Raw genomic sequence first — 18424 nt, 5'->3', positions numbered from 1 at the left:
AGAGTGGCTGAATGGATAAGAAAACAAGACCCCTACTTGTGCTGCCTACGAGAGACTCACTTCAAATTAAAAGACACACAGACTAAAAGGGGATGGAGAAAGATATTGCCTTGATGGACCTAGAGGGTATTGCGTTGAATGAAATGAGTCAGATAGAGAAAGACAAATATCACATGATTACACGTACATGTGGAATCTAAAGAACAAAATCAACTACAACAAGAACGGAAATAAACTCATAGATACAGAGAATATTTAGAGGGATACTAGATGGAGGGGGTTTGGGAGAACAAAAAAAGGCAAAGAGATTAGGAGGTACAAATAGATAGTTGCAGGATATGGAGATGTAGACTGTAGCATGAGGAAGATGTTTAATAATGTTGGAATAAATACGTAAGGAGGAAGAGGAGTACTAGATTTAGTGGGGTGATTGATCGCTTTGAGTTATGTGGATCTCTGATCACTGCTACACAACTGAAACTGGTATATTATTATATACCAATTATAATTGAAAAAAAATTTCATTGAATTGTTCAATGTAAATGCAAGCAACTAATTGTCTATTTTATTTCAATAAAGATGAAAAACAAAAACAAAACAAAACAAAACAAAAAAACCACTATAGTGATAACCCTCATTTACTTAACATTTAATCATGTCTTTATAGTAATTTTAGGGTATTTCACTCATAGAAACTTTCATAATGCAACAGATTTCAATAGGCAACAGATTTAGCTAACATGAAAAGAAGCACCCTAGGTGCTAAAAGATTCTAATAAATGAAGTTGTTTGCTTATAATGGTTCTTGACCTTGGCTGAGCATTCTAATCACTTGCTAATTTTTTTTAATATACAGGCCCACTCACTAAATATTCTTATTGGTCTGGGGTACAGCCTAAGCATAAGTTTTTACAGCTACTAAGGTGATTCTAATATAGAACCAGGATCATGAACTGGTGCCTAGAGTCCCAATACCTCTACATCATGGCAACACATAATTATGTATCCAACTAATATATACACAGAACCTCTTAGAATTTCTAGGTGAGACCCAAACAGAGTCCCATATAAAATATCTTTGGCCCTGAACCTTCCAAACACTTGCAACTCAAAATGGAATCCACAATGAAACAGCACTGCTACTGCTTGCGAGGCTTGTTAGAAATGCAGAATCTCAGGCCCCACCCCAGACCTACAGAATTAGAATCTGCATTTTAACAAGATCCCCAGGTGACATGTATGACCAGTTTAAGAAGCAGTGTCCTTAGCTATTATCACAAATCTTGGACTTTGTCAGAGAGAATAACATTAGAGATTAGTCCTTTCTTAAGAATACATTCAGCCCTTATCTTGCTCGAATTGGGCCAGTCTTCTTACTGTTTCCAATTCTCTATGTTCACTAGAAGGCAGTAAAGCACAGCAGGGACCAGCTTGAGTTCTACAGGACTAAGCTGTATGACCTTGCGCAAATTGCTTAACCTTTCTGTGCCTCAGTTTCTACATGTTAAAAATGAAAAACTACTGCACCTACTTTACGGAGTTCTTGTGATGATTAAATGTGTTAATAATACATTTAAAGTACTTGGATATAAGAAGTGCTGAACATGTGTAAGCAGCTGGCTACTATTATTAACTCTGATCTCACTGTTTCCCTTGCCAGTGGAAGCCTTCGCTCTTCTCAAATATCTATTCAAAATATCCCAATATCCTAGACTACATCAACCTCTTGTGAGTAACCCATAACATTCCACTCATTCAAATCAAGAAACGTTTCAGTCTGAGTACTAAAGTTTCAAAGGTAAATAAGACACAGTATTTGCTCTCAAAAATCTTATATGCTAGTAGGTAACTGGTATATACAACTAAAATAAAATGTGCTAAATGCTATGTATATTATGAAAAATAAATGCTACGGAAAAAAGGGAAAATTTAGAAATTAGAAAACAAGGTTTGTACAGCAGTGGTTCTACCTATTTCTACTTTGAGAGACACATCTCCATCAGTAACAGTGGCTTCACTAGTGCAGTGATTCTCAACAAAGGGTAAAAGGTCAACCAGAATCTCGTTAGGTTGAGGAACATAACTTGAAAAAAAGAGAAATAACAAAAGATGAACCTAGAAATTTAGATGGAAGCCTATTATAAAGGGTTCCAAAAAGCTCGCTAAAGTCCTTTATTCTAATAAAATACTTTATTCCAATAAGGGAAATTAACATAAACTGGGAAATGCAATGTGCTAAATATCTTCACAAACATGTTATGTTATGACTAGCATCTTCTGACATTCATTTTCTGCCAGTTTTATTGTTCTGAGAACTTTCACATGTTGATCTCATTCATCAGATATAAGTAGGCATTTACTATATGCCAGGCACTGTGACAGGCTTTAAGAATACAAAAAAGAGTCAGAGATGTTGCTTTCGTTAAGACGTTTATAAATGCAAGTAGTCAAGTAAATGCAACGATGCCATAATATAAGTATACAGTGCAATACAGTGAGAGACAAAGGATGTGTTTGGGGAAATCTGGAAATGTATCACAAAAACAGTTAAGACTTGAACTGGCCCTTAAAGCAGAGTAGGGAGGAAAAGGATATGCAAACAGAGCTGTGAAAGCCTAGTCAAAGTATAGGCTGCTAGGGAAGGGTGACAGGAGATTAGATGATAAAGAAGATGAATAAGAGCAAGATGTTGAAGAGAACTGCCAGGCAATGGAATGCTGAGTTCATGAGGTATTGCTACAGGGTTTTTAGGCACAAGAGAAAAGAAACTGAATTGGCTTTAGAAGGATCAAATGGTCAGCTGAGAGAACTAGGAGACCATTACAATTGTATAGGCAAAAGATGAAGGCTTGAAAGCTATTTAAACAAATATCACGGTGATATTTAGGTATAAAAACTGATAAGACTCAATGACTAACTAGAGACGGGAAGGCAGGATAAGGGAAGGGGAGCATCTAGCTCATGAGGTTGAGGCCCTAATCCAATATGACTGGCATCCATATAAGAAAAGGAAGAGACACCAGTAACACTCAGGCACACAGAGGAAAGGCCATGTGCGTACACACGGCAAGAAGGCAGGTGTCCGCAAGCCAGGGAGAGAGGCCTTAGGAGAAATTAAATCTGTCAACACCTTAATCTTGGACTTCAAGCCCCTTGAAATGTGAGAAAATAAATCTCTGTTGTTTAAGCCACCCAGTCTGCGGTACTTTGTTACAGCAGCCCTAGCAGACTAACACACAAACATTGAAGAAGAAATACATTCCAAACATTCCTCTTACCTGGATATGCATATCTCTCTAACTTGCTGAGGTGTCAGAGCAAAAATAAAAAACTTCTCTTGAAATCGTTGAATACTGCTTTGAACTGGGGAGGGAAAAAAAAGAATATTCAAATAACAAAACCAAAAATATTAGTACTTGCAGTAAGCAGGTACTTTTGGTAGTCTGTCAAATTCTAAAATTTTTATAGTTAAAATAATCCAAAATAAAGAAGTACTAAACTGCAATCTTCTTGGAATCATGAAAGTCAAGTCACTCTAAAGCAGTTTCAATTTTAGACATTTATTATTCTTTATTCTAACACAATAATTACAATACTGGAAAAATATAACACAACCCTTCAAAATTACATTTCATCCATGACTATATAGTATCATCTAATGAAAATCTGATCAAGTCAAAAACTCTCTGCAGGAGAATTCTATCCAAGATTCAGGTGTTTTTCGAGTTTTTTGTTTTATTTTCTTTGCTGTCTTTTGTTTTCAATATTTCATATTCAACTATACTGATCATTCATACGAAAGAAAATTTAAAAGTTTAAAACTTCTAAGTTGATAGTTATTAAGATACATAACAATTATTTGCATACGAAAGATTATCTACTTAAAAAAATTACGTAATGAAATCATCCTTAATTTTATTATAAAAAATTGTAATATATTTAATTCACAAAGAACTTCAACAGGTACATACTGATGTATTATTCAATGATGTTCTAGGGCTCATTAACACAAAACAAAAGCAAATATAGAGAACTCAAGTCTTCTGCTTCCTAACAAGTACATGCAAGAAAAGACGAAATGGCTCTTGTGTGTTACTGGCCAGTTTTCCTGGTCAGTTTTCCTGAGCATGAAGATAAATAAACGAGATGCCAGTCGAATATCCCTTCAAATCCACCATATCGAGAAGAAATATTAACATCTTGGGTAAAACAATCTTTTCTTTAAGCACAGGTAGTTTATTGTAGCAGTTACACTCCTAGAAATCATGTCATGAAAGTGGCTCAAATTTTCCCAGAACATTTAAAAAAGAAGAGAGAGGGATGCTGTTTATGATGAAGGCCTAAAAATGAAACAAAACTGTAAGTCATAAACATAACTAAAGGGCATGAAACACAAACACGGAACTACAACAATAAGTCACTCCATTTTTTCAATTCCCATTCACTCTTCAACTCTTGTGCAGATGTATTATTAACACACTTATTCACAAGAACTCCATGAGGTAGTTGCAGATTCCACTTTCCACTATCCATGGCTAAGGTCACCAATGACCTCTTAACTATCAAATTCAATAATCTATATTTTGGAGATTAGAGGTAAACACACTGCATTTTCAATCTTAATGGTATGAGCACTCAGTCTTCCAGCCAGAAACTTCAAATGGTCTAACACAGAAGAAGGGAAAATGGGGCACATATTTAAAAAAGAAAAAAGAAAAAGAAAAAAACTCGCATAAATAATGGAAGACTAACCCCTAGCTTTGATGGAAGGGGGTAAAGTTCTTATAGATCAAACCCCAAGCAAAATAAATACAAAAAAAACTACCTAGTCACATCAAAACCAAACTACTAAAAACCAATGATGACTATAAAATCTTGAGAGCAGTCAGAAAAAAAACAAACAGTACATACAAGAGAACAACAATATGAATAAAGGACGTGGTTCCATAGTGTAGAGTGAGCACGACTGCTTTACATGCAAAAGGTCCTGGGTTTGCGCCCCAGTGGAGCCACGGTCCATGTTCTATCGCCATGCCACCCTGAACAAGCCCGATGTCTGATCTCAGAAGCTAAGCAGGGTAGGGCTTGGTTAATACTTGGATGGGAAACCACCTAGAAAGACCAGGTGCTATAGGCATAAATAATAATTAGGAAAAAAAAAATATATATATATATGTGTATATATATATATATATGAATAAAGGCTGACTTCTTTTTAAAAACAACGTAGGCCAGAAGTCATCTTTATATCGGTGAAAGGAAAAAACTGTCAACTGAAAATTCAATACCATTCAAAAACAGGGTAAAATAATGACTTTTAGATAAGAGCTAAGAGAATTTGTTGAAAGCGGACATACACTACAAGAAATGTAAAAAGAAATCATCAGGATTTTTAAAAAAAACTTCAAAACAAAAGTTTAAGGAATGAAAACCACCACAAACAGTAAATAAGTGGAAAAAGTAAAACAATATGCTGTTTTTATTTCTTTTAAAAGAAAACTGTAGTAGCATTGAAAGGCAGTATTTATAACACAGGTAGAACTAAGAAATGACAAGAGCAAGGATAAGTATATGAAATTATCTACCCAACAGCTGCAATTCTTACTTCATTTTGATGACCTTAATTAACATAAATCTCCAGAGACAGATCCACTATCGGTGCACCCAAAATGTCAGGTACCTACACCTGCAAAGCTGTATGTAAGATCTTCAGTGAATTCACCAGCACAAATGCCAGTATTTGAGGTCCACTCTGACTGGGGTCAACCTACTCAGAAAAGCACCCATAAACCATGAACTTTCTTGAAACTACAATGCTTCCATAGTCAATGTATGCTACCATTTATGTACAATTTACAGAACTTGCAGCTTAATGTTAATAGTTTAGATCATCATAGATATCTTTGCTGTATCTTTTATTTTTCTAAAAGTTTTGCTTTATCAATTTGCTGACAAATTTTCAGTCCAAAATATAATCCCAAATAATCATACCATTTCTATGGAAAAACAGATCTGTCTCATCACTATGTGCCATAACTAAATTCCAAGAACTTACAGAAACAAAAAATAGTGCATATAGTAATAAAATCTAATATGTATTAATATTTACTGATAGTTTTTAGGTAGGACAATTTTATGACAGAATAGTAGCCAAAAGCTCACTAAACTCACCATAAGGTAAGTCTATTAGCTAGACTTTCATTTTAATTCAGATGAGGAAAAAGAATGGCAGGATATAAAGTAGAAGCATGCAGGTTTTGTGGTGTTTCTCCCCATTAGTTTCTCTAACACAGGACCAGAAAACCAATTCTACATAGATCCAATGAATGCTTTTTATGTTAACAGCAGCAAATGAAAAGGAAAAAGACCATGGCTCAGGGAAGGACATGAATCAGATATGAATTCGTTTAAACTCCTTCCTTTTTCAACAATCCTTCATAATGTAGATTCTATTTTACAAAAATGGCTGCAACATCTCCCATCATGCCCTTCTTATAATGTACTCTTGATACTCTTCCAATTAAGTAGTGGGGTCTGTATCATCCTCCCTTTGAACCTGAATAGCTCTTTGTGACTGCTTCAATCAGTAGCATATGGTATAAGTGATGCTATACAACCTGCAAGGCTAGATCGTAAAAGCACCATGCACTTCTTTCTTGCTCTCTGGGGACACTCACTCTCAGAACCTAGCTTTCATGCTATAAAGAAGACCAAACTAGACCACATGAAAAAGCCATATGTTGGTATTCTAGCTAACAGCCATGCTGAGTCCAAGCCAATAGGTAGCATAGCCACCAGATATGTTGAATGAAGATGCCTCCAGATGATCCCAGCTTCTAGCCATTAAGTCATCCCCGGTCTTTATACCTTCTCAGCTAAGATCCCAAATATGTTAGCACGGAGACAAGCCAAAAGAGATGGCAGGACATAAAAAGAGAAACAGGTAACTATTGATAGGACTAGCTGATAATATATGATTATGAGAGACTTTCCCTGTTATATTTCTATGTTTGAATTTTCAGTTACTAGCATAAATTACTTTGAAATTTGAAAAGAATCACAGGTGTTCATTTCATTAATGTTCTTTACAACAATATTTTATATATATTCTTATGCACAGACTGAATGTAGACAAATTTTTAAAATAGAAATATAATTCAAAAAGGATTTTATCTTCAAAATAAATTCTTACGAAAAAAATCAAAAAGATGAGAAAGACTGCAGGTGAGAGCAAATCCAAATAGCTACTTAAGTGAAGAGGACAGAGATTTGGGTTAGTTTTTAGATTGGGGGATTATCCGTTTGTTACAGTATAACCTTAGCTACAGGAAACCTCCTTAAGTACTGTGTACACTCCTGTTTTCTGAATGATATTCTGTCATTTTAAATGCTAAAATATTTTTATTTTAACCATTCTAAATAAAAATAATTCCAACCTGCAAACTATATAATAATGTTATCTTCTTAAACAATATATTTACCATGGTTGTTTTTTGGGTTTTTTTTTTTTTTTTTTAGCATCAATACATGTGCCATGCTGTAACTGTGATTCCCTCAATACTGAATGATTATTGGTCTCACTATCCTAAGAGATTTTGGAATAACATTTTTGATCTCTTGTGTTTTTTCTAGCACGGCTCTTTCAGTCTCTCCCATGCTGTCAATTAATTCCTATTCAACAATATATTGATGGCTTAGAAATTATCTAGTCAATTGTATATAAAATCAAGACTATACAGATTGGCTTGCAGTTCTGAAGAATATGTGCTCTGCAATATGGATTTGGTATCTCTTTTTGACTCCTGAGGATTTTGAATTCTTAGTTCCCAAATGTAAACAGTTGTCTGCATGGTAGTGTTTCAAATAAACAAATTTTCCCAGAATTTTTATTTTTAGAAATATTTTCAATGTCATAAAACCAAATCAAAACTTAAGGGAACTTCTGAATGTCATATTATACTGCCTTTGACATCATGACACTAAAAATTTTCAGTTAAAGGTCATTACTGGAAATTATTATATTTTTCTACTTTTATATGGCAGACTATATGGTACTATACTGATTTTTTAACTTTCTACCTCGAAGTCTAAAATAGCATTTCTTAAGATCAGTGTTTTATCGATCAGACATACTAAGACTGTATACATTAAGAAATTTTTCTTTTTTTCTTTAGGGATAACAAGGCAAAATAAGGAAATGTTCATAAAAACAATGATAGGCAGGACTTCTGAAAAACAAATAAATGAATAGCTTTTCAGCTTAGGGGTAAAAAGTTATTTTATAAGCCCTGAGGTTATATATATTTTTTACCTTCTAACTATGAGCAAAAGGCAGATTTTTCTAAGCCACTCTTCTACACAAAATACCTTTGGAATTTTTTTATCTAAGCCAAATGAGATACAGAAGTTTTATTTTAGTAAACTTATAAAAAGCCTACTACTTTTCTTTAACTTTACTGAAGTTAATGAAAGAGAAACTCTATGAGGAATATAGAAAAGAAGGAAAATTTCTATTCCTATTTCTGAACAAAGCAGGAAAGGAGGAAAGAAAAGCAGGAAGCCTCAGAGTTCACCCCTTGGTGCATCACAAGCAGAGAAACACACTGTTACATCTCTCAGGTCTAGTCTTCTCTCCAGACATTCAACCCTACCTCTGAACAGCTGATGGGTGTTAAAAAGCTAAAAAACGTGTGTCAAACTCCCTGTGCCACAACAAAAAAAAATTTAAGAAAAATAGGTTCATTTCTTAGGAAAGTACTTTAAAAGGTATAGTAAACAGAAACTAAGTCTTTGTAAAAATATCAAAAGTATCAAAACACAGAATCACAAGCAAGATGATTTGTGTTCCCATATGCACAGAAGAAATTTGAGTTCTAAGCCATAAGAACATGAATGATGAATCAACAGTTATATTAGGTTTTAGTCATGGTTGCCAATAAATGGATTTCTCTAACACTTACCTAAACTCGTAGGCTTGATGAGAACATCAAGAACGTCATAAAAGGGCAAGTTTTTTAACTGCACATCAGGATGGACAGGAGGAATGGGAGGAGATGGCTGCTGCATCTCAAATGTGGGCTTAGTATCTTGAAGCAACACAGAACCAACAGGAGAGGACGGTGAGTGAGGTGTAACTGAAGTGGAAGGCAACGCGTGGATCCCAGCCACGGTCAAGTCAGGTTCTACAGGTGATGAGCTACCATCCAAATTGAAAACCGATGATTTGATTGTGGATAAATCAGAAAGTCCTTCAAGAGTCCGTGGGTATCGGCGTCTATACAACTCTCGGATTTTAATCTGAACCGCAGGGCTGCAGCCGCTCTTCAATAAATGCAACGCCCTCATCAGGAGGTCATGCTTGCGTCCACTTTTATTCCGCCCAGCAAAGCCTAGTAACACTTGTAGTTCAGAAACCCTAAAACTAGAAACCATATTCTAAAACAAAAGGAAAAAAAAAAAAGACATAAGCAAATAGTCACCCTTAAGAATATAAAAGCCCTATTTAAAATATACTATAAAATCTGATTTTTCCCACATTCTATCAACTGGCATGTGCCAGTAACCAGCATTTCCACTGGTTACTGGCACATGCCAGTTGTTAGAATCATTCCTGTTTATGCTGCTACCCCAAACCCTACCAAATTACAATCAAGTTATGGTGTTAATTATGTTTTGTTGTACTCTTTTTTTTTTTGGTAGTCTACTGGTTTCTATTAACACCCCATTATCTGATTGCTCAAGTGAAAACCCATATCTGCTTTTGACCATGAAATTTATAACCAATGAAAATATCTTTTCAAAACTAAGTACTACCAATACATATTGTTTGTTACAGTATTATCATGAATGAATCAACCAAAGAATTACATTTTTTACAATACTATATGCATAACTTCCGAGGCTAAGTAGTAAATCTACAAAATCAAGAGACTTATGATCCAAAATTCAATGAATTTTTCACCTCAACTCAAATATTAAGAAACAGAAAATATACAAAAATATTTTTAAAAATTAAAGCTAAAAATTCATGTATCTTCTTTAGCTGTCAAATTTCTAAAATGACTGAAGTTTCTGGGTGAGTATCCAATGAGAAAATGACCTTTCAAAAGCAAGGAAACAAGTGGTCACAAATCTCAAAGGACAAGGTTCCTTCTAAGCCACTCTCTACTGACTTGTTCTTAGGTGTAAAATGAAGGTAACAAGCAATTCCTGCTTCAAATCCCACCATCTATTTATTCAACAAACCCTAACATATACTTTTAACCACTTGCTGATTCAGAAATCCACCTTAACGATTTTTCAGTCAATTCTGAACTTGGAGGTAACCCACACTTAGGTCAGATTTGTTCACATGCGTACTGTCCAGTCAGAGTGTGACCTAGAGCTTACCAAATGTCCTTTCAAAAACATACCCTTTCAGAAAGCAACCTGAAGAAACTTCCCTCAATCTACCTCCTCAGTGCCGCACACTCCACAGCTACCTGGGATTCCTTCTCAACCTGGTAGGTATGCAAGGGCAATACCTATAGCTGGCAATGATTCATCAAACATAATTCCTCCGTTCTGCACTTTTAAGTCTCATTGGTAGCCTAGAAGCCATTGTTAAAACTCTTTTTGGCTTATAAATAGTTGTCAAGAATAATACTTACTAGTTTTCTAAACTGAAAACAATTTTAAATATGACAAATACAGCTGCATATACAAGCTATATCATAATTCTACTACATACACTATATGCATCCATATTTCATACTGTACAAGTCAGAGTTGTACAGTATTAAAAGTTGTAGCCTTAGCCGCCATTTTTTATACTCTCGATCAGCGCTGTCCAATAGAAATAAGAATCATATACATAATTCTAAATCTTCTAGTAGCCACATTCAAACAAATTAATCTTGATAATATGCTTTATTTAACCCAGTATGTCAAAAGTATTATTTCAACATGTAAACAACTTTTATAATTTAAAAATCAACAATTTTTTTAAAGTGTCAATGAGATTTTTTTCCATACTAAGTTTTCACTATCCAGTGTGCATTTTACACTTAGAGCACTTCTTGATTTGAACTAATCACATTTCACGTGCGTAAGAACCACATATGGCTAGTAAACTACCACAGTGGAGCTCTAAACAACACTCTTATAGCAAGATGTATCACAATGCCATGGTCATACTTTAACTCTCTTCATTTCCTCCATATATTAAGATGGAGATCTTTTTTATCTTACCCTTATGCTATGGACCACAAAGATAAAAAAAATAAAAATAAAGATGGAAAACAAAATTCTTGGCCAAACTCATAACAAGCCCATTACAGTTTACTCAAGGTTTCATGCATAAAAAGGACTATGTAGCTTTCAGGACTAAGTGTCTTCCCAAGCAAGAAAAGCAATGCATCTTCCCCGAAGCCCCCAATCCTAGTAAATACTTCAACTGAAGTTTGCTTATATTATAATAATCTAAGCAACATTAAATCATGGAGAACACGAACACCAACCAAAAAAAGGCATACATAAACAAGGTATTTGTGATTCTTTCTAAAGAAATGGAATACATTACTTTGCTTCCCTCCTTCCAGGTATTTTCAGATATTCTTTAACGAAACCTGTTTTACAGAAAGGAGGCAAGAGAACACCAAGTCATCATAAGCTTGGCTCTCAAAATGGAATTCCTAGGAGGTCTCAATTGACTTATTTCCAATGGTAACTTCATCTGGCAAAGAATGCTAATAAAAATGGCTTCATCAGCTATTGTAAATATCCAAACAAAAGGGAAGAGATAAGGGCTTAGAACTATAAATGTGAGATAACAAGATTCTGAGCAAAAAAGAAATCCCCTGGTTTGAAGAAAGGACAAAGGAAACAACAGCAGACAGGACAGACAGTCTTTGCATTGCAAAAATGCTGCCAAGATAAAGTACTGCTAGGCACTTCTGAAGATGATGGCAAGTCCTGCCAAAGATGATGGCTTAGAGTGTCAATGGTGTCCTGTGGAAAACTTCACAACAGCAATAAGGAGTTGTATGTAGGTCAAGTCTTAGCATCAAAACTCAGGACCTTGGGAAAGTCACTTCATCCTTCTGGTCATCAATATCTGTTTAAAAACAAACAACAACAAAAACTAACCTTTATTTAGCATTTAGGATATTCCCTATTCCCTAAGGAGCTTATTAAGTCAAATTCTATGACTGTTTTTCCTGGCAAACCTTGGTGGATCCCATTCTTCTTAAAGTGATGCTTTTTTTTTTTTGACTCCATCTTCAATGAAGTTTCAGCTGTCACCAGGTAAGGTGAGCCAGCTATGAATACTATACAAAGAATGGATTTCAGCTATTGCTCTCCACTAACATCTATCTTTAGTATAGTTTTTTAAGTAGATTTTATCCAGTCCATCCTGCTGCCTACCCAAATCTGCCCTCTAATATGATTGCTGTCTGCTCTACGCAGAGGAATTTCTCAATAAATGCTTGCTGACTTTAAGGAAATTCTATGAACTACAGAGAAATAGGCTGTCATGACTGATTTTTTAAAAAGATACACGATCTGGATTTCAAAAGAAAAGCTAATATCAATTAAGACTAGGAATTTAAATAAACCTTGTTTCTTTATCAAATTTAAGTAACACCAACTTACAAAAAATTTTAAAGCTGGGACATTATGTAATTGGAACATTATATATAGCAGTGAAGGCAAGTTGAAGGTACTAACTACATTTATAAAACGACTTATCAAACAAGTAAATATGATAGTTATATGTGATCGCTAATGAGTAAAATATTTGAGACTACTCTTCAACTCTTAAACATGAGAGAGAAATTTCCAAACACAGCCCGGAATTTGGGGAAGGTCTAACACAAACTTTGTAGATCCTCCATCTGCTATCATGTATCATATGAAGTAGAAAGAGAAGCTGCTGAAGAAAACTGATAAATCACATTATTAATATTGCCTATCCCAATTACATTAAAACAATCTACATCTTCCTTTATAAGCAGAAATGAATAAAGAAAAACCATCAAATATGCTATCAAAAGGAGTGACCAAGCTGATGCCATAAGAGAAACTGTGACAATTTAGAAAGATTCTCTAATTCCTAACTACTACTCATTTAATAGGTCATAGGAAGCCCCAGTTCCTGGCCCTCCATTCCTGTGAAATTACATATTCACTATAATTAAATCCTCTTTTACTTGATACACCTTATGTGAGTCTCTTCCTTACAACACATTGATAAAATAACTCCTTGGCTAAAGAAATCAAAATTGAAAGTCAACTATGAAAAGAAACAACAGAGAATATTTACTACCCTTCGAAATCTATAAAACCAAAATTTGAGAGAACATCACCCTAAATGCTTCCATTATTATAAACAAGATTAAAGATAAGTTTGTAAGCAAAAAAGTAAAGTGGTCCCTTGGTATCTGAAAATGACTGGTTCCAGGAACCACACCCCCGACATATACCAAAATCCACAGGTGTGAAACTCATGGATCTGGAAGGCTGACTGTAACAACAAAATAAACACATATCCTCAAATAGAGTGAAGAACTTAAAAATAAAAGAACACATGAATTAGAAAGCAAAAAGCAGAAAAGTCTATAAAGGCAGGCTCCAAAAAGGGAATGAAAACAGTCTTGAGAATGAGAAAAGGAATATAAAGACCACAAATATTAAGGAAATTTCTTTAAACCAAAAACGTTCTAATTAAAGATACCGACAAAAGTTATTTCCTAGAAAAATATAAATTACTCAATCTGATTCAAGACCAAGAGATTATCTTTACCCCTCTACACTTTCAAAGGCATCTACCCAGACAAGACAGCTTAATGAATAAATTTTATTAACCCTTCAAAAAGAAAAAGATGTAATTCTGTTCCTTAAACTGTCAAGAGACTAAAAGTCAGTCAAATACATGTTAGAAGACAAACATGGAAAAATCTGTTGAACACAAAAAACAAAATTTTTAAAATATGCAAATCATTATTTTTCAAATGTCAGCAAGGAGTCCATTCATCCAATGAAAATCTTAGGCAAAAGACGGATGAAACTGGGGGCCTAGTATTTCCCAATGTGGATCATAGGAGCCTTTTTGTAACACATCAATGTTTCCTGTGAGTAAAGACATAAAATTCCTCGATGTACCCAAATATAGTTTAATCTAGGAAAATAAAAATGGTTTAACACAAACTTAGTATATTATCTGGTCAGGATGATCTCTATTCTTATAGTCACATACTGATATATTTATGAATAAAATTATACAATGTATGAGATTTCCTTTAAAATCATTTCCTTTAAAATCATAAGCAATCTTAAGAAGAACAAAGCTAGAGGCATCATGCGCCCTGATTTCAAACTATATTACAAAGCTACAGTAATCAAAACAGTAAGCTATTGGCATAAAAAAGACATGAAGATCAATGGAAAAGAATAGAGAACCCAGAAATAAACCCATACATATATGGTCAATTAATTTATGACAAAGGAGCCAAGAATATACAATGGAGAAAGAATAGTCTCTTCAATAAATGATACTGGGAAACTAGACAGCCACATGCAAAATAATGAAACTGGATGATTATCTTACACCATACACAGAAATTAACTAAAAATGGATAGAAGACTTGAACATAAGACCTGAAACCATAAAATCCCTAGAAGAAAACACAGGCATTAATAAGCTCCATATAACATAGGTCTTGGCAAAGATTTTTTGAACCTGACATCAAAAGCAGCAGCAACAACAACAAACAAGTGGGACTACATTAAACTAAAAAGCTTCTGCATGGCAAAAGAAACCAGCAACAAAACGAAAAGGTAACTTACTGAATGGGAGAAAATAGTTTCAGATTGTATATCTGACAAGGGGTTAAAATCCAAAATAAAGAACTCAACAACCCAAAGTAAAAAAAAAAAAAAAAAAAAACCAATTAAAAAAACAGGCAGAAGATATGAATAGGTATTTTCCAAAGATGTCATAAAGATGGCCGAGTACATGAAAAGATGGCCAACATCACTAATGCAAATCAAAACTTATATATATCACCTCATACCTGTCAGAATGGCTATGAATCAGAAAGAGGAGAAATGCAAATAAAAACTTCTAGATATCACCTCATACCTGTCAGAATGGCTATGAACCAGAAAGACGAGAAATAAAAAGGATTAAGGAATATATGTTACTAAATAAATAAAATACATAACATGGCAGGTGGTGGTGAATACAATGAACAAAAATAAAGGAGGAAAAGGAAACAGGTAGTGAAGAGGTAAAAAATCTGCAATTTGAAAGAGGGAAAGTCTCACTGAGAAGGAAACTTGAGTAACTGAAAGAGTAAGAAAGCACCGAATGGATCCTGAAAGAAAGGCATTCCAAAGCACAGGACATAACAGGAGCAAAAGTCCTGAGAAGGAAAGCATACCTCACACATGGAAGGGAAAGTAAAAAGCCCATAAACTGCTGAACAGAGTAATAAAGAGGAATGAGTATTAAGACAGTAGAATGATGAGCAATGAAAATAATAAACTTGAAGAGGGAGGTCATCAGCCAAAACAAACATTTACTGTATAAAACTATCAAATTTGTGAGGCAAGAAAATATAGAACAAAAGTGTTGGGCAACAATGACATGCAATAAATTGGTAGAGTGAACACTTTACATACAGTATTCTATAGGTGAGAAAGGAAAAGAGTAATTTTAGACTTACATGCATGTATTAAAACCAAAAAATTCATGAAAACCTCAAGAGTTTTAATTGAAAAAGTATATAATTTCACAACTAGTAAATGGGGAAAACATGAGAATGAGAAAAGGGAAAAAAAAAATCTACCCCCAAACTGGCAAGAAAATGAAGAGACAAACACAGAAAAAGTACGACAGCACAAAATGAAGGGGTAAAAATAAATGCAAATACATATTTACAACAAATAAAATTTTCCAACAAATAAAAATGAAATAAACTCTCCAATTAAAAGACTGAGATTGAGGATATTGCTACAGAAACCGCAGACATAAAAAAGAACACAGGAATACTAAGAGCAACTCTACACACACGAGTTTGGCAACGTGGATGAAAATGACCAATTTCTTGAAAAATATAAACCACCAAAACTTACCAAATATGAAAGAGAAAAATTTAATATCTAACTACTCAGAAAATTTAATTCATAATTTTTAAAACTCTCCAAAAAGAAATGAGCAGGCCCAGAACATTTTACAGAATTCTACCCAAAATTTAAAGAATTAACACCAATTCTATACGATTTCTTCCAAAAAATAAGAGAATATTTCCAAATTCATTTTATAAAGCTAGTATTACTGATACCAAATCCAAACAAAGACAGTACAAAAAAACAAAACTACAATCAATTTCCCTCATGAATATAAATGCTAAAATACTTAAAATATTAGCAAATAGAATTCAGCAATCTTTTAAAAAAAGCTATTCGCCATGACCAAGTGTGGTTTATTCCAAGGGTGAAGGCTGGTTCAATATTTGAAATCAATGTAGTACACCTTACTAAGAGCTAAAAAAGAAAAATTGCATGATCATATCAATCAATGCAGAAAAGGAATCTGACAAATTCGACACCCACTCTTGATAAAAATTCTCAGAACAAAAATAGAGAACTTCCTCAACTTAATATAGAGTCCCTATAAAAAAATCTAGAGCTAACATACTTAATGGTGAAAGACTGAATCCTTGCCTCTAAGACTGTAAATGAGGCAAAGATGTCTACTCTCACCATTCTCAATCAGTATAGTGTTGGAAGTTCTAGCTCGTGTGAAAAGACAAGAAAAGGAAATAAAAGGCATATACTTGAGGGGAGGCGGGGAAGCTCCCTGTATTTGCAGATTCCAGCGAATCAACAAAACAACTCCTAGAATAACAATTTAACAAGGCTGCAGGATACAAGACCAATACACAATACCAATCATATCTTTATATACTAAGAACATGTGGAAACAAGTTAAAAAACATAATACTATTTATAATCGCTCCAAAGAAAATAAAAATCTCTATGTTTTAAGACATAACGAAACATCTACTTGTATGGTGAAAACTATAAAACACTAATGGAAGTCTAAGAAGATCTAAATAAATGGATTCTTCATGGATTTGAAGATTCAACAAAGCTAACATCAATTTTCCCAAAACATATACACAGATTTGACACAATTCCTACTCAAATCCCACCAAGACTTTTAACAGATATAATATTATTCTAAAGTTTATATGGAAAGGCAAAGGAACTAGAAAAGCAAAAACAATTTTGAAAAAGAATAAAGAATCAGTATATCACATTTCACAATTTAGCTCAGTAACCAACACTCTGTGGTATCAGCAGAGCAAGAGACACATAGGTCGACCCAGAAATAGACCTACACAAACAAAGAACCCAGAAATAGACCTACACAAATATGCCCAAACAGTTTTTGACAAAGGTGCAAAAGTAACTCAATGGAGGAAAGACAGCCTTTCAACAAATAGTGCTGGAGCAACTGCACACCCATAGACGAAAAAAATGAGCTTCTACCTAAGTTTCACATTTTATACAAGAATAAACTCCAAATGGATCACAGACTTAAGTATTAGAACAAATGATAAAACTTTTAGGAAATAACATAGGAGAAAATCTTTAGGATCTAGGGCAAGGCAAAGAGCTCTTAGACTTGACTGCTCAAAGCAAGATCCACAAAAGGAAAAATGATACATTGGACTTCATCAATATTAAAAACCTTTGCTCTGCAAGACCCTGTTAAAAGGATGAAAAGACAATCAACAGTCTTGGAGAAAATATTTATTTACAAAGCATATATCCAATAAATGACTAGTTATCTAGAATATATCTAGAATTCTCAAAACTCAACAGAAAAAAATCCAATTAGAAAAAGGACAAAAGACATGAAGAGACATTTCATCAGTGGGGATATACAGATGAAAAGCTAAGCACATAAAAATATCCTCAGTATCATTAGCCACTAGGGAAATGCAAATTAAAATCTTACTGAGATATCACTAGATACATACCAGAATGGCTAAAATGAAAAACAGTAATAACACCAAATGCTGGCGAGGATGCAGAGAAACTGGATCACTCCATACATTGCTGGTAGGAACGTAAAATGGCACAGCCACTCTGGAAAACAGTTTGGCAAGTTCTTAAAAACTATATATACAATAACCATACAACCCAGTAAGTACACTCCTGGGCATTTATCCCAGAGAAATGAAAACTTAGGTACACAAAAAAAACTACGCACAAATCTTTAAAGCACTTTTATTTGTAACAGCCAAAAACTGTAAACAACCCAGATGCCTTAAACAGGTAAATGGTTAAACAAATCCATACTATGGAATACTACTCAGCAATACAAAGGGATGAGCTATTGATGCATATAATAACATGGATAAATTTCCAG

The 18424-nt window shown here is 34.1% G+C and overlaps 1 protein-coding gene across 1 annotated transcript in view; it reads right to left on the bottom strand.

The window, feature by feature from the left end:
* PIAS2 (protein inhibitor of activated STAT 2) overlaps positions 1-18078 on the bottom strand; it is a 54460-nt gene extending 36382 nt beyond the window's left edge. Inside the window, 3 exon segments of the mRNA XM_025038716.1 lie at positions 3279-3363; positions 8961-9435; positions 18033-18078. Of these exon segments, the coding sequence (XP_024894484.1) occupies positions 3279-3363; positions 8961-9432 (557 nt within the window). The 5' untranslated portion in view covers positions 9433-9435; positions 18033-18078.
* Positions 18079-18424: the final 346 nt, after the last annotated feature.

Source organism: Pteropus alecto, unplaced genomic scaffold, assembly GCF_000325575.1.
Source record: "Pteropus alecto unplaced genomic scaffold, ASM32557v1 scaffold146, whole genome shotgun sequence".
NCBI lineage: Eukaryota > Metazoa > Chordata > Mammalia > Chiroptera > Pteropodidae > Pteropus > Pteropus alecto.
This window is presented reverse-complemented; position numbering and strand designations above follow the sequence as displayed.